At 37.8% G+C, this 22,534-nt stretch overlaps 1 protein-coding gene across 1 annotated transcript in view; it reads left to right on the forward strand.

The window, feature by feature from the left end:
- Positions 1-22,534, forward strand: part of tafa2 (TAFA chemokine like family member 2) — a 39,898-nt gene that overhangs the window by 14,095 nt on the left and 3,269 nt on the right. The window contains exons 2-4 of the mRNA XM_017494022.3: positions 8,027-8,127; positions 13,567-13,719; positions 17,297-17,421. Coding sequence (XP_017349511.1) covers positions 8,028-8,127; positions 13,567-13,719; positions 17,297-17,421 — 378 coding nt within the window. The 5' untranslated portion in view covers position 8,027. The remainder of the gene's footprint in view (positions 1-8,026; positions 8,128-13,566; positions 13,720-17,296; positions 17,422-22,534) is intronic.

Below are 22,534 nucleotides of genomic sequence, written 5' to 3' on the forward strand. Positions count from 1 at the left end.
GGGAGGGCATGACAAAGAGAAAGGAAAAGAGATCGCTTTAATCAAAAGACAGTTACGGAAGACTTGAAGGCTGCCAAGTTTCAGTGGCTCAGGAAATTAACGACAGATCGTCATCATTACTGAGTGTGATTACAGCTGTAGCTTTGCTAATGTGACATAGAAGAATGCGGTATGATATGAGTACGACTCTTTAGTCTTAACCCTTACGTTCACTTTGGGATTGCAGTGACCCAGTTTAAATTTATTTATTTATTTATTTATTTAACCAAAACTAGAACAAGACTTAATGAGCTTTTTTGAATTCTTTTTTTTTTTTTTTTTTTTTTTTTTTTTTGTAGAGACTACGCTCAGGTCATTTTGACCTCTAAGTAACAAGGTGAAATAAAAGTGTTACTTAAACACACACACACACACCAACCACAGAGAGCAGGAGCATCCCCAAGCAAAGTACCCTCCAGAAATATTGGCACACTTCATAAAAATTTGTTCATATAAAAATGTAAAAATCCCCACTCAAACGATAGAAGAAGCTATTTATCTTTTAGCATTTTAGCATAACAATTTACCCTGTTCAAATCACCCTGTTCAAAAGTTTACACCCCCCTGGCTCTTGTTGCCTTCTTGATCATCAGTGAACGTTTGCAGCTTTTGTAACAGTCGTGTGCGAGTCCCTCGGTCGTCCTCGGCGTGAAAAGACGGATCTCGACGTCATACACTGTTGGAAAGAGGTCAAATATACAGAAGATGCTGGAAAAGTAAAGAATGTGCCGGACCTGGAGGATTTTTCTGAAGAACAGTGGGCAGTTTAACTGCTCAGGATGAACAAATGACTCATGAAGAACTCTCACACAACATAAACACAGTCGCTGATCGTCCAGGTAACGACACACGGGATTAATAATCAAGCGTGCGTAAACTTCTGAACTGATTCGTTTGTGTAAATTCAGTTACTATTGTGACTATATGTAAACATCTGTTATGTGAAATAGCTCACTCAGGGCAGTACATGTAAACCCCATCCAGGATAAAGTTCTAAAAAACAAAGAGAGCAGTTATAAAAGTATCCCAAATTTTCAGTTAGATAATGGAAAGAATGTGGCACAATAAAAACAAATGAAGCCATTATTTTACGTAATATTCGTCTCGTATAGTCGGCGAACTGCCTTCTGCGATACATTTACGATACACATTATATCACATTTTACGACCCTCCAGTCCTGAGCCTTTACTCGTTTTTCCCCCCCGATTGCCAGCAGTGGAGAAGCTTTTGAGACAGCAGGTGCATGTTACAGGATGTCATCACCTGTACTCAGTCATAGCACTTGCCAGGTTTCATAGAGCTGAGCTGTGCGGTCAAGGTGACTCCATCCACCATCCTGAACTCACTGCAACTAAATTAACAAGAAATGGCTATCATACCACTATTTATCTCCACGGCTCTAGCTATTAAGTGACCCGAAACTGCCCCGTGTATTTCTTGTATTGTTGTGTGCATTGTTCTTTTTTTTTGTTGTTATTAGAATTATAGTTACAATAATGATTCTTTCATGGAGGTTGAGGTTACTGTAGTTATATGTTCACATATATCCTAATAACTATAATATGTTGTACAACATCAGAGTTTTAGCGTCACAGCTCCACCTGTATGATCCTCGTGAGGACCTTCTATTGACATAATAATTAATGCAACTAATTAATGCCATGTTTACATATAAATTGAACCCTGATGTTAATCTCAGGAAACAAAAGGAAAGATTTTGGTTCTTTAATCAGTAAGGGTTTTTTTTGGCTGTTTTTTGTCCATCCATCCATCCTTCTTCTACCGTTTACTCCTTCTTCAGGGTCACAGGAACCTGGTGCCTATCCCAGGGAGCATGGGGCACAAGGCGGGGTACACGCTGGACAGCGTGCCAGTCCATCGCGGGGCACAGTCACATTCATTCATACACTACGGACACTTTAGACACACCAATCAGCCTACCATGCATGTCTTTGGACTGGAGGAGGAAACTGGAGTACCCGGCGGAAACCCCCACAGCACGGGGAGAACATGCAAACTCCACACACACACACACACACACAGCCACGGTGGGAATCGAACCCCCAACCCTGGATGTGTGAGGCCAACGTGCTAACCACTAAGCCACTAAACCACTAACTTGTTATTTTCTCGCGATCACAATCGAACGTTTCTGAGTACTCGACATGTTGTTTTATTGTCCTTAGCGCAATCCCGCAGCATCCTGGATGAACAGATACATTTTTATTTTTGTTATGTGGAGATCACGAGAAATAAAACAGTTATGTGACTATTTGGTAGACTGTCATACTGGTAAATCTTTCTTTCTTCAAGACTTTTGCTATGTAAGGTAAACATTTAACTTTGGAATCAGTGTCAGTTTGTGCGATCTGAATAGAGCGACATATTCCCATCACCCTTTTTAAAATGTATGACACTTGTTACAGGGGGTCATATCAAACCGTCTTACACAAAGAAATCCAATTTATTAGAAAATCTTTAAGGTCTGTTATGTTACTTTGGCTGAATTACAGTGTTCAACCGAGGAAGCATGTCTTTCTCTCTTTTATTTCTTTCTTTATGTCGCAGTTGCAGAGTGTTCACCCAGAAAAGCATCAGTTCACCCACAGCTTCTGCTAGAGCCACCACCTTAAGCAAAGAGACACATTTTCAATCAGAGTTACATGACTGCTATTTTATTTCGTTCATGCCCTCCTAAATATTTAAAGAGTGAAGAAAAAACACAAAGTACCATTCTGGAAAGTTATTACCAGCCTCCAGAGTGTAGAGAGAGAGAAAAAAATGTGCTATATGATGAAAGATTTGCCGGAAGAAAGACTTCCTGAAAACTTTGACCTCTAATTTATGGACAGGTTACAGCAAGTAACTAACTACAGTGTGTCCCAAAAGTCTCCATACACAGGGAACTATGTTCGTCAGCACCGAGTCGGTGGACGTTCATGGACGTCCACGTCTCGGTCGGCCCGCGCCACTTCCTGTCTTTTTGAAATCCTTAATAAGTTTGGCGACAGTGTCGTGTGTGTGATGTTCTTGCGATGGCATCCCGATCCAGCCATGAGAATGATTTCAATATGTTCTTCTTTTGTCAAAGGCATTCTTAAAGGCTACCTGAACAATATACCGTATATAATATAAACGAAGTATGAAATATTCTGGAAGACATTTAGCCAAACGTGCTCATTTCCTCAAGGTAGGAAGAGCTTTGGGCCGCCTTGTATTGTTCTTCAGTAAACAGCGAGAGAGAGAAGAACCTGTCGATTTCTAAGACAGGGTAAATTGAATCTGTTCACACGTAGACGTGTGTAGCTGCGTCTAGTACCAACTCACTGACCGTTATTAGTTAGAGAAGTAAAGATCGTCACGCTACGATGAGAACTGAAATGTCTCAGAATATATAAGAATGTAATGATATAATGTTTTATCACTCTTCAATATAACCTGTGCTCATTTTTCTTTTTGATCTTTAGTAATGCTGATCACCTGACGACTTAGAATTTTACCGACCCATTCTGTTGGATGTCCTGTGACACAGTTTTAATGAAATTATACACCATATCCAGTAGACGGTTCACTTGGTGTAAGACAGTTCCGACTTCCTCATGATCGGCGCGTAGAAAAAATGACTCCGTCACTACCCGAGTAATCTCTTAAAACTTGTGTTTTTCTTTTGTGTAACTTTCGCTCTGTCCGCTGAGGACCTTTCATTCCTAAGCCTCTGCATTGAGGCAGCTGATGTACTTAGTTTGCAGAGGTCAAGGCTGTGTCGTGAACTCTGCTCACTGGCCTGTGGTTATTCAATTTGTTGTGGGGAGAAGGAGCTGATGAAAAGAAAATGGCTCGCGGGGTAGAAAACTCCACAGCTCAGAGAAAGTGGCCTGGACGTGTTCTGTTTCCCTCAGTTTGCGACCATAACAATCATTCTTGGGTTAAAAGGGCAACGCGAATACGGTGGGGATAAAGACAAATGGATGAACAAACTTGTGCAAAATGTTTGTAAGAAGAAGGCACAGTGTGATTCCCTTTATATGTTTCTCACAGGAGAAGCGTAATGAAGACGAATGAGATCATCCAGCGCAGACAGTAAGGATACAGGGAATGCTCTTTCAGACATCTTTAGTAACAGGAATTATTATGTTAGACTTTTAATTATTCATTGCAAGGGATTTTGTTGTTCCTTGCCACTGTACGCTGTATATGTTGTTCTTTATTATGTTCCTTCAGCACCAATTTGGAGCATGTCATATGAAAATACACAAAAGCTCAAGGTTAGGCTTTTGGGTTAGGGAGTGGGGTTAAGCTTTGTTTTGGTGCAACTTCATTTGTATAAAATTCAACCATATCGCTTCAAAAAAAATTGTTGATATATTTCAGGTTGCTTAGATACACAGCAGCTTAGTCTAACAGAAAGATTCCTAATGGTGATACGTCCGCCCTTACACACTGATTTAAAATGATAAACCCAATCAGAATCAGGAGTAAATTACACCTAACAACATTTCCAGCATTTGTTTTTAGCAACAGAATTCCCTCCAAAAATGAAACAAATAAATTAAACCTAGGCTTGGCTGAAGTGCTTTGTACACTAGATTAGTATGCTTGGCAACATTCCCACATTTGCTCATGTAGGATTTAATAAAACGACATAATTAAAAGCCTTTTAAACGTAAAATATACAGTTGCGGTCATAAGTTTACATACAACTTGCAGAATCTGCAAAATTATATCTAAAAAAAGAGGGATCATAAAAATTGTATGATGTTGTTGTTTTAGTTCTGCCCTGAATGAGGTATTTCACATATCCGATGTTTACAAATAGTCCACAAGACAAGATAGTAACTGAATTTACTCAAACGAATCAGTTCAAAAGTTTACACGCGCTTGATTATTAATCCCGTGTGTCGTTACCGGGACGATCAGCGACTGTGTTTATGTTCTGTGAGAGTCGTTCACGAGTCCATTGTTCGTCCTGAGCAGTTAAACTGCCCACTGTTCTTCAGAAAAATCCTCCAGGTCCGGCACATTCTTTACTTTTCCAGCATCTTCGGCATATTTGAGCCCTTTCCAACAGCATCTATATGACGTTGAGATCCGTCTTTTCACGCCGAGGGCGACTGAGGGACTCGTACACGACTGTTACAAAAGCTGCAAACGTTCACTGATGCTCAAGAAGGCAACACGATACATTAAGAGCCAGGGGGGTGTAAACTTTTGAACAGGATGATCTGTGTAAATTGTTATTATTTTGTTTAAAAACCTTGTTTTTTTTTTCTTCATTTAGTACTGCTCTTCAGAAGTTACATGAGTTTTTTTTTCTTTCCATATTTCCCAGAAGACAAAATAATAACAATTTACACCGATCCTCCCGTTCAAAAGTTTACACAAAACAACTCCACCTCTAGTCTTTTTTTCAGTAGACTACTAACATTTTACATTTGTCCATCATCCTTTTCACATCGCGCGCTCTCTCTCTCTCTCACTCACTTTCAGTAATTGCTTTAACCTGGTCAGGGTCTTGCCTTGGATCCCAGAAACACTGGGTATGAGGCAGGAATACACCCTGGATGGGTTGCCAGTACATTACAGGTTACCATGTATACACACATTCACACACTTATTCACATTTACAACCAAACCACTTACTGACGTTTTGAGAAGGCGGGCGGAAACCAGAGAACTTGGAGGAAACCCACATGGACAGGGAGAGAACATTACATTAGATTAGTTTAGAGTAAATTAGATTCACCTTAACTGTCATTGTCCAGAGTATCTGAAAGGCAGTTAGCGTCTAATCTGAAGTGCAAATAGCAACGGAGCATAAAATATTATAGTGCATGTAAAGAAAGAAATGAGGTAAGACAGCTGTAATGTACAAGTGACAATGCAGTGTAAATGGCTTGTATGAGTAGACATGAATCTAATGATATGAATCAATGAATGGCATCCAAAGACACTACAGTACAATTGAACGAAAGGTGTGAATGGAATGGTATATAAGTAGACATGGATCCAATGACATGAATGAATGGCATCCAAAGACACTACAGTATAGATGAATACAAGCTGCAAGTAGAAGAAGGTGCAAAACTTGGTTGTGGTTGGGGAATTAGTGCCATTGTGTGCCGATAGCGCTGAACAAAGGGTGAACAATCATCATCAGTCCAAGATGATGTCATCAGTCCAAGATGATGTCTCTCAAATGTCCTTGATGGAAGGTAGCTGGGCAGTGGTGATGTGTTGGGCAGTTTTCACCACCCGCTGGAGGGCCTTCTGGTCAGACACTGAGCAGCTGCTGGGCCACACTGAGATGTACTTTGTCAGTATGCTCTCGATGGTACAGGGATAGAAGTTGAGATGAGCTTTCCTCAGTCTCCTCAGGAAGTAAAGACACAAGGTGTTTTGGACACCTTCTTGCGCACATATACAGAACTAATTTAATATTTGGACAATAGTGTCCGAAGTCGTTCATTTTTTGATTTCCTTCTCAAGCTTGTAACAAGAACATTGCTTTACATGACTTGCCAGTGAGTTGCCCGCTTTAGGAAATAAAAAGGAAAAATCCTTGTGGAGTATTGTATTGCCTCTGTCCTAAGGTTTATAATATCTTCCTACATATCTATATGTCATATGTATCTCTGTCACAGACTGATGGCTGTGCAGAACTGTGTTAGCATCCATAGTCTCAGTTCCACAGATGTTTACTTTTTACCCCTAACAAAACCAAAACCAAACCATGCAGACAGACATAACAAGCCTCATTTCACTTACTAGCTTGATCTAAAGTGCTACACAATCTACAATCTAAAACTTTCTTTGTTCCAGTGTCTGAACTAGCTTCCCAAGTCTTGCCCATATTCCCTTTATTTCTTCTTCCTCTTAGTATACATAAAAGTACTACCAATCAATCGAAATTTAGTAAAGCATTGTATACTGAGCATTTATATATATATATATATATATATATATATATATATATATATATATATTTGAATTTATTTTAGCATTCTGATTGCATTCACATTTGTACAAAGGCAAAAACGTCTGATGATCTAAATAAATAATAATAAAAAAAACCCATTTAGGCTGAAAGTCATTTCTTATTCAGTCAATAATAATAATTATAGCCACATCTTAAAATGGAGTGTTGTGTACAAAAACTGTTGGCACCTACGTAATAAAATATGTAATCTAGACACGTCCTCAGGAATCTAGAGGACGACTTCATTTTCTCCAGCGAGACAGGGACAAAACCTTTCACTTGCATGAGGTGCAAAAATATAACAGTCTTCTCAGAGTAGAGCCCAGAATTCAACATATCTGAGAACGCTAGATATTACCATGAAACAGGATTCGCTTGGGTACGGGGTTGGTGCTATGTTGAGGTGAATAATTTGTTTTCCCTAAAGGAATAATAATAAAAAAACAAAACCTGAATTAGAAGGTATTACATATTTGGGTAAGACATGAGGAGAAGGTACAATAACATTTAGAGTGCAGCGCACCTGTGGTGCTAACATGTATTGGGTGGAAAAAGGGAATAAGTGATAGCAGTTCCATTAGGTTCTGTACAGTTGAAAGAATTTTGTGAGTTGTGAGAAATGTGAGATTTCTTCTTATAGTTTTACTTCATTATTAAGACAGTGACAGAGTACACACTATCTCAGGTTTCATCTTATATATATATATATATATATATATATATATATATATATATATATATATATATATATATATATATAAAACTAACATTGACACATTGAATTGCTTTAGAACTAGTGATACTTTATTTTCCTTTTTAAATTTTTATTTTATTTTATTACATTTTGTTCTGATCTTCGATCACTTTCCAATGAACACCTGAGTGGAATGATTCTTGATTCTTTAAGGTTTGACTTTTCCCAACACCTCTCTCTCTCTCTCTCTCTCTCTCTCTCTCTCTCTCTCTCTCTCTCTCTCTCTCTCTCTCTCTCTCTCTCTCTCTCTCTCCAGGATGATTAAGAAACAAAAGCAGAAGACCTTTACACAAGTTCTGCTGCTCATCTGCATGCTCACACTCTTGCTATCACCGATCCACATTGCAGGACATAAAGGTGAGTGTACGTGTAATAATTAAAACTTCCAAGGCAATCATTATTGAGCACAAAACTGATATATAACCAGGTGAGTCTTTACTATTTACGATGTAACACTTTGATTAATGTCCTGTTGCATATTAATATATATATATTTTTTCAAATCGAATCATCTTGTTTTTGATAAACAGTGAAAAACAACATCAATCGCTTCATCATGTTCTTATTTTACACTCCTGGTACACTGCACTCCAGAGGTGTATTAGATGTATTGGAGTAATGCATGCTGGGTATTGTAGTACCAGGGAACTAAGACACCCTAATTGTATGCCAGCATGCTTCTTTATCAGGGAACGTGGGCTTTTCTTGTCCAGTAGACTGTTATAAAATGCAGAAATGCATTGTGGGTGTGCCTGAGAAATGACTATAGTTGTTAGTCGTTAATATTTACATGATATGACATGCAACTCTGATGGCAACAAATTGTTTACAATAATATTCCAACCTGCAGCATGCCTAATAATGTGTTATAACTGCGTTGTAATAATACATGAACTAAATCAGTAAATGTATTTTAATTACTCGTGGGGATTTTCTAGTGGCAGAAAGAACATTCTAATGTTCTTACATTGTCCCTGAAGTCATTTGAAATGGGTTGAAGTAATTATTTGTTCATTAGCAAATGTATCACCGTGTTTACAGACCTCACTGACTAGATAGATCATATTATTTTTTGTATTATGATTTGCTTAATTATAGCATGCTTGTTAAGAAAATTTACTTTAACATAACATTGTTTGCTGTATATATTGGGTCACAAAGAACTTTTTTTTTTTGTTGTTGTTTATTTTTAAAATTTTTTCGCTTTACTGTCCCTGAATGTACACACTGTAAAATAAACTCTGCATCTACAAATAAGAGAATGTGGTATATGAATGCAAAATGTAAAATGTGTTTGGAAAAACAGATTACAGTATTTTAAAATAAACCTTTCGTCCTTTGAGCACTCTCAGCAGTGCAGAAGTACACCATTGTGCCCCCCCCCAACACTGTGGCGATATGAAACCAGCTTACCTTGACGAATAGTTCAGTAGCTCAGTGCATGTGCAGCCGCCAGGCAGCTTTTGGCCCAATTAGGGACGCACACATTCAGGAAACTGGCAGCGGCTTTGGCTCGCTCGTCCTCAAGATGCTCATCATCTTAGTGGGGCCTGGAATCGAATTAGCTTGCAAGAGTTCAATTTCCATCTGATAATTTTGGTACACTGTAATTTCCCCAGGGTTTTTTTTTTTTTTTTCTTCTGGAATTGTAAATCTATTATCATTCGAGTCAGGCACAGCTTCCAGAGAGCACTTAATGTTTGGAGGGAAGATTTGGACTCAAAATGGAAAAATGAAGAATATATGTGCAATTCAAACAGCAAATATTGAGCTGCTGAAGGTCCAACCTACAGACAGTATGCGCTTTCTTTGTTCTTTCTTTCAATATTTTCTTTCTTTGTTAAATCTTTTCTTTAACACTAAATATACTATATATATATACTACAATATACTACATATATAGTGTGTGTGTGTGTATATATATATATATATATATATATATATATATATATATATGTGTGTGTATATATATGTATATGTACGTATATATGAATGACCTATATGTATCTGAAACATACAGCGTGGTCCATAAGTATTTGGACAGGGACTCAATTTGTCAATTTGTGTATATTTCGCCTCTGTACACCACCACAGTGAATTTTGAATGAAGCAATCAAGATGTGATTGAAGTGTGGATTTTCAGCTTCAATTCAAGGGGTTTAACATGAATATTGCATTAATTACAGACATTCTTTATTCTAATATTTTTAGAAACTGGATTTTTGATTTCCATGAGCTGTAAGCCGTAATCATCCGCGTTGGTAGCTTGTTTTTCGCTTCTGCTCAAATTAAAGTCCAAGCAGCCTTTGCTCAAATCTGTGCCTCCCGACTCCTTTCAGGCGCACATATAAAATGTGTTGGGGAATATGGGGGTGATTTTGGCTGTCAAATTATCAAAAAAACATTGCGTTGTTCATCCTCCAAAAGTGCCCTCCATCTCCATCTCCAAATGCTTCAATACATAACAGTTAGATTAGACATGCAGAGCCACTCCGCTCATCTGTTTGTTCGGTCGTACCTGTGAATGAACACTTCAGACCTCTGGAGGAGATGGTGACCTTATCTTTACACAGAAGGAAACAGTACCCGAAATAACACATTGCTCAGTGTTACTTCTCTTCCTCCCTGTGCATGTTTCCACTAATAGAGTTCAGAAAGCTCAGAAAGCAAATAATGCCTCTCTAAGACTTTAGTGTCTCAGTTCAGGCTCATATTTAGAATGTGCTGGGAGAACGTGTGGGCTAGTTTCTGTAGTTCTTCCGTTCTTCAAAGTAACCAGTACAGCCTTCAAGAGAAGTGGGTTCAGAGACAACCGAAACTGATTAAAACTGATAAAATCCCATAACACAGACCTCTTTCTGCCTTGCACTGATTTAATTTTCTCTCCACTCCTAGCAAGGTTAACACTCTAACTATAGATTATATTGAGGATGATAATAATATAGGGCACACGGTCGCTCAGTGGTTAGCACGGGGCTCGATTCTCACGACCCTATAGCATAAGCGGTATAGAAAATGGATGGATGGATGGATGGATGGATGATAATAATATAAAAATGATCCATGATCATATGTGTTAAAAGTCAGATTATTAATTGCGCTGATAGACTCTGCTGAACATTTCTAAATGTCACCAACTCACGTTATACATTAAGCTATGATGAGGGATGTTAGAGAGCTCTTGGGAGAATGTTTACAGCAAAGCGATTTCAATAATAATGGAGAGGAGAACTATATACGCCTCTACTGAAGACATTCCGGTATCATTTATTATAATTTAATAAATGAAACCCTATTTATTAGTCATGAAAATGCAGTGTAATTAGATAAGCTTGTCTGCACTGCTATAGAACAGTGCGAAGGCAGGTATCCAAACACTCTTAATTAGTTGTTTACTACATTAGGTGGAAACAAAAAATGCATCCACAGGAGGAGGGAACCTCATGGAAATGTCACACACAATTAACAGTGCCCAGACATACACTGCCTTTAAATAATTCAGACAATACTGAGGGAGTCAACCACATAAAAACCGAGAAGTAAATAAAAAAGACAACACAGCACTTTTAACTCTAAGTGCTCCTTTAACTTCTTTTATACTTCCTCCATTCATTGCAGTGTATGACAGGTACAGCTACAGAACACACCACCAGAGGTCAGGATCATCAGAATGCTAATCTTTCATTATGGACACCAACTATTCCCATTTACCCTGTTTACACTGGTATAGAAGGCCCATATAAAATTAAACATTTTAATCAGTTTTAATCACTAAGGATTCTCCAAGGTAGAACTAAAACCTTCCTAGCTAAGAATTTCTCCTTAAATTCTATTCGGGAAACTCCTGGAGTACAAAACATTAGATCTTACCAAGTGATATCCATCCATCCACTTCCTGTACTCATTCAGAGAGCTTTATATATTTACTCTATTATACATGTATGAGTCCTTGACATAGATATTAACTACAGTTGCTCATGGATCTGGGCACAATGAGACAAAACATGACACAAATGTACCGCTTATCCTACACAGGGTCGCGGCAAGCCTGGAGCCTATCCTAGAGGACTCGGGGCACAAGGTGGGAGGACACACTGGACAGGGTGCCAACCCATCGCAGTGCACAATCTCACACACACTCACACACCACGGACAATTCGGAAATGCAATCAGCCTACAACGCATGTGGAGAACATGCAAACTCCACGTACACAGGATGGAGGCCAGAATTAACCCCTAAACCCAGAGGTGCAAGGGAAGCATGCTAACTACTAAGCCACCGTGCCCCCCATGAAGCGTTATAATTCTATCTTATCATGATTTTTTATTTTTACTTTTTATTAATAAATAAAGTCAGAAATGAATATCCAGTAACTGACATTTCGGACACAATAGTTTTAATGTTCATTCTTTGCTCCGCTAGTGGAATTAGATCCCGAAGAACTTGGACTCACTTTATAGCTCGTCAGCAATCTGGCTAGCTAGCTCACGTGTACTAACTGTTTTAAACTAGGAAGTGGAGTTTTGCAAATGAATTTTGTGAAGAAAGACAGCTACAAACAATGAAACGCTGTTACAGCTCAGTGTAGTTAAGCAGTCATGGAACACTTCTCGCCTAATCTAATTCGTTGACCAGAACTAACTGTTGTATAAATGGATTTTCACACACACTTTGCGAAGTCTCATCTCATGTTCCTAGTGTCATTACTAAGCTTTTTGTTCCGCTGTCAATTGTCTAGTCCCGTCTAGGATTTGTCAAGTCCTGCCCGTATGCTGATTGCCTGACTTTTGTCTGTTTTTTTTTTTTTTTTTTTGACTTTGGACATTTAATAGATTTTGGATTTGTTTGCTAGAGTGTTTAATAAACATCAACCTGCACGTGCGTCTGTCTCTGCCTATATCTGACAGAAATAAGCCAAATTAACTGCCAATAGAGGCTTGAAATAACAAAAGAAATGCTAAACATGATATACAGTACAGTATGTATCATGTTTAGCATAATTTCATAATGCGAAGGATATCATAATACGGTATCGTTGTATAAATCGTAGAAAAATAACCGGTTCAATCGCTACAGTTAACAGATATTTCGACAGTCTCCTTATTACACTGTGGCATGTTGACTTTTAAGTCTTTCTGCCTTAGTTTTCATCTTGACTTGTGTTTCCTAGATATCTGCTGAAAATCCGTTAATAAGTTAGCACTTAGTTTTGTGCTATTCATGTAGAGAACAACATATATTTACTATATTATATACGTATGCATCCTTGTCATAGATATTGTCTGTAATTGCTCATGGATCTGGGCACAACGAGACAAAGCATGACACGACGGACATTCAGCAAAGAAGAGAGTTTAGAATCAAAATGGGATTGAATGGATTTATTCCTATGGGTTTCACTAGGGGGTATAATTTGGAAATGATGATGTACTGTATATCTATAAAACGTACCAATGGTCATTTAATGAATGACAAACTGCTTTCTGAAACTCTTTTTACAGAAAATGGCCCCAGGTAATACCAAATAAAAGTCGAAGTGCCACTTTATCAGTCAGGCTACCCTAATTTATTTGAAAGAACAACCTGAAACTTGTGGCTACCCTGATCGAAAAGCTTTATTATTTAAAAGAAAGTCTGGAATGGTGTCATACTTGGGTTTTATCCTTACTCATTGTAAAGAAATGTTAATATGGATAAGGCTATATTCATATATCGCTATATCCTTACTGTAGAGTAGATAAAAATGTATCAACTATATGAGTTTCTCTGTGTCACTGTGTCCTCTCATTCAACAGTTCACCATGTCAGGACAGGAACATGTGAAGTTGTAGCATTACATCGATGCTGCAATAAGAACAAGATAGAGGAACGTTCTCAGACTGTCAAATGCTCCTGCTTTCCAGGACAAGTGGCTGGAACCACACGAGCAGCACCTTCCTGTGTAGATGGTATGTTCTGGGATTTAAAAATTATGATATATATATATATATATATATATACACAAACACACAGATTTTTTTGCTTTTATACTACCACAACTGTATAATTATTTTTCAAAACTACCTATAACTAGGCGTATACATTGTTAATAGAGGTTGAAACATTTCTGATGAAGGACATAAAGTTTCATCAGAGTCACAGTTTTGGAAACTTTCCAGAATTTCTCTTCGCTGTTGGTGAAGCACTCTGTTCTGTGTACATCTGTAAATATAAATATATTACAAATATACACCGGGGTCCGAAAGTCTGAGAGCACTATTGAAAATGCTTATGTTTGGCATTCTTATTCAAGTTAACACAAAGGTTTTCATTACGAACAATATTATTTACAACAACTTGAGTGAAAAGTAGAATCTTATAAATATAGACGTGGATTTCAGAGTTTCTTAGTATTTGGTTCATCACTTCACAATCTGACCTTTTGGACCTCCAACATTTTGAATGAATCATGAAAACCACGTACTAGAAACTGGACACGCATGTATATGAAATTAGTCATATGTAGTTTAGTTTCCGGTGGCATAGTGGGGCAGTTGGAAGTGTTGCTACCTCAATGCTCAATGCTTACTGTCTGTGTTTAGTTTTGGATGTTCTCCCACTGTGTCTATTTTTCCTCTGGTTTTTCTGCTTTTCTCCCAGATCCATGCATTGAACCCTGTCTAACGCCCAGTATTCCCAGCATAGCCTCCAGATCCACCACAACTAGGATGAAGTAGTAACTGTAAATGATTGAATAAATGAACTAGTTCAGATTCTACCAGTCTAGATTTAAAAATTTTTAAAGATTTTTTTCATTTACTTATTACTTGTCACATCAAGTATAAATGGCAGTGGAGCTAATTTTGCTACAATGAAACAAGTGAAATTATATATACATTGGTTAGCTGGTGGAGATTGGATGCTAAAAATGTATTCAGATGTGTGAAAGTCGCCTGTCTAATGTGCAAGTGCTTTCCTGATGCTTGTTTTCCTTCTGATTATTTATAGAAGCATGATTTTGTTCCAACAGGGACGTACTGTATAACACATTTGATGCTAAAACACCCCTTCTTTCCTGGGTGTCACAGTAGTTTGCAAATTATATTGAAGAATGAATGTATGTAGATGATGTATATATCTCGCATACAGGGATTTACCCCCCAAAGATTCGTGATAGATTTGTGACTGTAAGAACATCTGGTACAGTTGAGGTCATAAGTTTACATACACCTTGCAGAATCTGCAAAATATTAATAAGTAAAAAAATAAAGAATGATCATAAAAATGGTATTTTGTTGTTTATTTAGTTCTGCCCTGAATGAGGTATTTCACATAACAGATGTTTACATATAGTACACAATAATCACTGAATTTACTCAAACGAATCATTTCAAAAGTTTACACGCGCTTGATTATTAATCCCGTGTGTCGTTACCGGGACGATCAGCGACTGTGTTTATGTTTTGTGAGAGTCGTTCACGAGTCCCTTGTTCGTCCTGAGCAGTTAAACTGCCCACTGTTCTTCAGAAAAATCCTCCAGGTCCTGCACACTCTTTACTTTTCCAGCATCTTCGGCATATTTGACCTCTTTCTAACAGTGTATGATGTTGAGATCCATCTTTTCACGCTGAGGACGACTGAGGGACTCGCACACGACTATTACAAAAGCTGCAAACATTCACTAATGATCAAGAAGGCAACAGGATACATTAAGAGCCGGGGGGGTGTAAACTTTTGAACAGGATGATCGTTAAGTGTAAGTTTTGTCTTCTGGGAAGCATGTAAATATATTATGTAGCTTCTGAAGGGTAGTAATAAATGAAAAATATAAAATCTTTAAACAAAATAGTAACAATTTACAAGTTTACATCCCCCTGGAAAATTCAAGAATTTGAGAATATCAGTATAAAATCAAAATCTTTACAGCTTGTAGAGCTGCTCCCACTCGCCAGACCACTTTCAGCATGTGTAAAAGAAATAAAAGGATGGCTTAACTCTAACTTTTTAAAACTGAACTTGGACAAAACTGAGATCCTTATTATTGGATCACAAACTCTTACCAAAAATATCCTTTATGACCTTACTTATGACATTGATAGTACTCTCATTAAACCATCGAACACTGTAAAAAAAATGAAGGCATCATCTTTGATCCCTCCCTCACCTTTGAAGCTCATATAAACTCCGTTTCTAAAATTGCTCGCCTCCGTCCCTTCATTAGCCTCAAAGACGCTGAAACACCGGTTCATGCGTTTATATCCTCACGTCTTGATTATTGCAATGCTCTCCTTATTGGTTTACCTGCTAATTCAATTGTTAGGGTGCAATATATTCAGAACTCTGCTGCTATACCAAGCCCTCAGCTCGCATTACTCCAATCCTGTCTGAACTGCATTGGCTACCGGGTTCATTTCGCATTAGATATAAAATAATTCTTCTTACATTTAAATCACTTCACCGTTTGGCACCTTATAATCTTAGTGGACGGCTTCTCGCCTACAACCCGACCCGCCCGCTCAGGTCCTCTGGGCTCGGACTCCTCTCTGTCCCTAGATCTCGTCTCTCCACTATGGGTGGCAGGTCTTTCAGTCTTGTAGCACCTAACATCTGGAATTCACTCCCTCTGACTCTTCGCAGCATCACATCCATCTCCGAGTTCAAATCCCAACTCAAATATATCAGTTTTCTCAATGTTATTTCTCCTAATGTGTTGCATACTGTACTGTGTTGTTCATTTCCTGTGTTTGATTGCTCACTCTTGCTCATTTTGTGTTTGTCCATGATTGTTCATTGTTTATGTTTTATTGTACTGACATAGTAAAGCGTCCTTGAGCTCCGGAAAGGCGCTATATAAATAAAACATATTAGTATTATTATTAAAAGAGATCATTAGTTTGCCATTGCATGCATATATTTGACGATAAAAGCTCTGGTCACACCGTAATCCACTGTGAAACGTGTGTAACTGTTAAAAAGGACAGTTGAAGTTGGCACCTATTTTACTTTGACTCCTATGTGCCCTAGTATAGTTGAGATGTAATAAAATAGAGGAAATCAGAGAATTAAGCTACCCGAGAGCACCCAGATGGGCCCCTCAGTGCTGTCTGACCTATTCAATGACATTTTGTGTCTGACATTCCCTGCAAATTAAAGCATAGCGCTAATGTGCTCACTGCAGGAAATCTTGACAAAACGATCAGTGCTTAACCTTTTCATTATCTCCACTACATATTTAGATATTGCCCCTTTTACTCCCATCTATGCAAGACAATGGTCTATTGCAAGGGCTTATATTTCTCTAATGTGAATCATTGAAAGCTAGAAAGCTAATACCATCTCCTTTAATGTAAATCATGTCATGAAGTGTTCCAGGCTCTAGGTAGCTGTAAAGAATACATTTAAGGCATGGAAATCATTTCACCTCAATCGCAGCCAGAAAACCACTCAAAATATCGATGTTCTCCCATCAAGTCACATCATCTTGTATTGTGATTCGTATCTACGAATCAGCATTTGGATTGAGAGAGGTCTTTTATCCTCCTACAGCCTCCATAGTGGAGCAGAAGTGGTGGTGTCAGATGCAACCCTGCCTGGATGGAGAGGAGTGTAAAGTTCTGCCTGATCTTAAAGGCTGGAGCTGCGCCACAGGGAACAAGATCAAGACCACAAAGGTGTGTGAGGACTCTTCATACCAACAGTCTTGTTTCACAAGATATCTACACTTTCACTATAAGTCATTTGCCAGTAGTTTTATAGTTTTATACCACAGCGCTGTTCTCGAGTCCAGGTTGTTCAAAAGCCGCTGATTCATTTTATATAACTGCGGGTCTGACAGTAATTCCAGCTTCAAAACAAATCACAGGTTTATATTAATGCACTTGTTCTAATATATATGATATGACACACCGGGATTTGTATGCTGGATCGTCTACATAATATAAATCTAATAATAAATTGATCGAGGAAAAAAACCCCAAAACATTTAATCTTTGATATTATTCTGTTTTTCTTAAGGAGATGTTTATTAAAACTTGATGGAAGGCTCTACACATCGGTGCTCTGTAAATATCAGTAGGTTTTAGCTTTATTAATATTAATAATAATATTATTACCTTTAAGTGGAAGCAAAAAATAGACTGTTTTTAGCTGCTTTAACATAAGGGACAGTAGGAACTAACTCGAAATTATAATTGTTAGTAAATTAGTGTGGTGTAAGAGGAATAAAACACGTCACACTCAGTCACTGTTTATTTTCCTATATCAGCACGCCCAACCTTGTTTTATTCCTTTCGCTTCATATATCATGATATTCGATAGACCTCATATAGTTATTGTTGAATATTACAAATAAACCCTTTATTGCATTCAGTTATTAGAAGGATAGAATTTTTGGTGAAGTGTCTGCACATGTTTTTGTAATCTTCTATAATGTAAAAAAACAAAACAAAAACATTTCACCTAATTGTGTGTGAGTAGTGAAAATTTTGACTTGCTGCCAAGGGTAGTTCTGAGTTAGTTACACAACTGTCCAATAAGAACAAGCACCATTTAGCAAGTGTTTTAAATACAAGTTCATGATAGCATCTTATACCAGGAAAATAGATTAGAAAGTTTAGATATGATGATTAAAAGAAAACATATGCCTAGACTCTGCAAAGGGAATCAGTGAGTGTGTGTGTGTGTGTGTGTGTGTGTGTGTGTGAGAGAGAGAGATATTAAGGGATTTTGTTTACAGATGATTTTGTCACCCATGGTGTTCTATATCAGGAGTTCTCAAGCTCATTGTACGCACAGTTGCAGAATTTCAAGGACCCCCTTATGGTCATAGCACAGATTTCATTTTTAAAACAACACTGAACAACGATGGTGTGCGTGGCAGGGTTACAAAGAGAAACCCACTGCTCAGTATTTAAAGATCACGTGGACAAGCCAGAAGGCTAATAGATGAGACCAAAATAGAATTTCTGGTTTAAATGAGAAGCGTTATGTTTGGAGAAAGGAAAACACTGCATTCCAGCATGAGAACCTTATACCATCTGTGAAACATGGTGGTGGTAGTGTCATGGTTTGAGCCTGTTTTGCTGCATCTGGGACACGAAGACTTTCCATCTGTCACAGCTCAGTCAGATCAGAACGCAATTTCCCAAGATGCAACACTCACTTCTCATGCACGCATGCGCTCACCATCCCCGGAGTTCTGATCAGACACACCTGGCACCAATCACACACACACACTCTCATCGCTAGTACTTAGGGATGTCATTCACCTAGAGTCAATGCGAAGTATACGTTCAGTCAACTCGTTTCTCTGCATTACCAAGCCTATCTAGTTAGTTAGTCTTCTCGTTATCCTCGACCCTTGTTTCCGGTTTCGACTACGCTCTCTGCCTGACGCCGTTTGTGTTGTTCGTCCGATCGCTTGACCATTGCCTGTCTTACGACTACGTTTCTAGAACTTCATTGGTGGAACAATGAATTCTGAACTATACCAGTGTATTCTAAAGAAAAAATGCCAGGACACCTGTCCATGATCTGAATCTCAAGAGAAAGTATGGCATGAAGAACGGTTAAAGAAGGATAAAGTGAATGTTTTGGAACGGTCAAGTCAAAGTCCTGACCTTAATCCAGTGGAAATGTTGTGGAAGAACCTGAAGCAAGCAGTTCATGTGAGGAAACACACCAACACCCCAGAGCTGAAGCTGTTCTGTACTGAGGAACGGACCGATGTGCAGGATGATCAACACTTACCCCAAACGTTTAGTTTCAGTTATTACTGCACAAGGGGGTCACACCACATACTCAAAGCAAAGCTTCACATACTTTTACCTCTCACAGATATGTAACGCTGGATCATTTTCCTCAATCAATAAATGGCCAAGTATAATATTTTTGTCTCAATTGTTTAATTGGGTTCTCTTTATCTACTTTCAGAACCTCTGATGATGTTTGAGATCATACTTATACGGAAATATAGAAAATTCTTAAGGGTTCACAAACTTTCAAGCACAACAGTACATTAAATATACCACAGCACAAAGGTATTCTCAAATCTCAAAAAGGTGGTGATCGATTTTATCATGTCTAATGTAGTGCGTTGCTTTCCTGAGCATCAGTGAACGTTTGCACCTTTTGTAATAGTTAGCATTTTTTACATTTTTATTTATTAAAATAAATTTTTGCGGATTCCGCAAGGCGTATGTAAACCTATGACCTCGGCTGTAACTATAAACAGTTAAAAAGTGTGATGTGTCATTCATTAATAAATATAAAATTGGAATTGTTGGCAAATTGCTGTGGTGTACACGTGATTTAGGACTAACCTTAACTTAACTCTGCCTAGTAGTTTGTACTCGATTGCTACAGGAACTTTGTTCATTTTCTTTTTTTATTATTCCACATACCCTAATCTTAACCACTCGGAGGAAAGATCTCAAACAAATCAGCATAAATGCACATCTGCTGCCAACATGTTAATCCGTTCTGACCTTAGTGACAGTGTGAAGCTTTTAGTCATCTTAATGACATTAGATAAGGCAGGCATCCTGTCACCACAACAATCTTACACCTTCACATGACCAATAAGCCAACACACCAGCTTTAATTAGAACCTTTTAATAGTAAGCTGATGCCAATGCCCTTGTCCTGGTTATGATGACTGTATGGCTTCACTCCTGCTCGCCTCTGTCCACATTATATCAATTATTTAAGCTGCCACACCAAACCTGTCTGGAGCCTAATTATTGATCCAAGGAGTCTTAAACAGCCGAAAACTCTTCAGCCGTTGTTCGTGGTGGTTTTATATTGATCCGGTGGTAAAACACATAAACCTCAAAAGGCGGCATTTCTTTCATTCTGTATGAAATATTAAACTAATGCTGTTTCCTCCTTTAATTTCCGATGTAACCTTTGGGACAGATCTCTTCTGACCGTGATCAGCTTTGGTAGCGAATTGAAACCAGATACAGGTCAGACTGCACTTCACAATACATTAAGAGATGGTCAAAAAATTGTGTATTTCCTGTCCATGATACACAGTGATTTTTTCCCCCCTGTACCTGCATGTCTTTAGGTACCGCTGCTGAGCACTGACTGCATGTGTGTTAGAACACTCCTGCAAAACTAAATTGCAAAACATGAGAATCCACCGAAAAGCTGAACACTCAACAGCAAACGTTTCACTCAATATGCGTCTCACATCTCACAGTTTCTGAATATATTTTTGATGAATCGTGGCACCACAGCAAGCGCGTCACACGAAAGCTCGAACAACTACTCCTAAACTCTTTCTAAATGAGCTTTACAAAGATGATATGGATCTGAAGACTGATGTTCGACGCTGAATAATAATAATCTGTATGAAAGTAACGAAGCAATACTACAGGTCTGGAAATATGTACAGATTAATTATTAATTTTGGGAATGTCATACATCTGTAACATTAAAGAAAACAGGCAAGCCTTTGAGTATATGTCAAAGACACTGTAACATCCAGCGTGGACATTTCCCCTCCAGAACACCAGGGGGAACCCTCTCTGAATTGTAGGACACTTCCTTGTTTCATTCGTTCTATATGTCCTGTATGTGTATATATATATATAACTTTTTTAAATACATGAAGTCTTGCCACTTGCTTATCTCTCTTGTAAGTTCTTAGTCATTACTTTCTGTATAGATCTTTTGAGTTTGACCTTCTGTCTTGCCCTTGTGTCTTGATATGATCTCTGATATTTTGTGTATTGACCTTGACCCACCCCATTTATTTATTTATTTATTTATTGGATTTTGCAGCAGATTTTATTTTACTTTGCTATTGGTTGTTTTGAGTTTTGTGATTAAAACCTCTGCACATGGATGTTCACGTTGCCTCTGCAAGCCCACTGTTAGACACAAATAAATAAAGTAAAAATAAAATAAAATATATGACCAACCATATAAATATTCTTTTATTGTCTGGTATAAGAAGACTGATTATATCTTTTCAGGTGAATTAATTTGAGTGAGCAGACTTTAATAATATTTATTATTATTACAAATAAATAAATAAATAAAAATAATAATGATGATGATGATGATGATGATTAAAGTTGGTGTTCATTATCTACGTAAATAGCTGACTAGCTTCTGGCCAGTGATAAAGCTGTATCCTCCCCAGTTGCTTCTTGCCGAGGCTTTTCTTCTCAGAGGATTAAACAGTGTAAACCCTGCAGGTGTGCAGTCCTCTAATAGATCAGCACTGTGTGTAAAAAAAAACAACAACTGAAAACTGGAAATAAACAGAATTTAGCTAGAAGCAAAAACACAACAGAAAACATCATCATCATTAATTATTCCAAAACACAAACACTCATTTGAAATCTGTTCATGATTAATATAATATTCTTTCATTCCTTGTAGCTCACTAGCTTATAGTTTATGTCTTACTTCAAACCACCAAATGTTTTTGGACACACACACACACACTCACACACACACACACACCATAGGCTGTAATCTAGTACAGCTTCTGTTCATTTACGAAGAAAGAATGTAAATTACGCTTACTAAATGTTTTCTCAATGTAAAACTTCATTATGTTAAATCGTTATGCATTGGAAAGATAATCGAACCGGTTTCTTTTTGTGCTGCAAAACAAACAAACAGATTGCTTAGCTAACCCAGACCACGGATAGGTGTTTAGTTAGTGTGTCTGCATTTTTCAACAGTTGTCTATTGACAACCAAGTAACATCTAAAATTGAAATTATTTTAGCCGTTATAACCTTTATTTAATGATTACGGGATATTT

The sequence above is a fragment of the Ictalurus punctatus genome, chromosome 19, assembly GCF_001660625.3.
Source record: "Ictalurus punctatus breed USDA103 chromosome 19, Coco_2.0, whole genome shotgun sequence".
Lineage (NCBI taxonomy): Eukaryota > Metazoa > Chordata > Actinopteri > Siluriformes > Ictaluridae > Ictalurus > Ictalurus punctatus.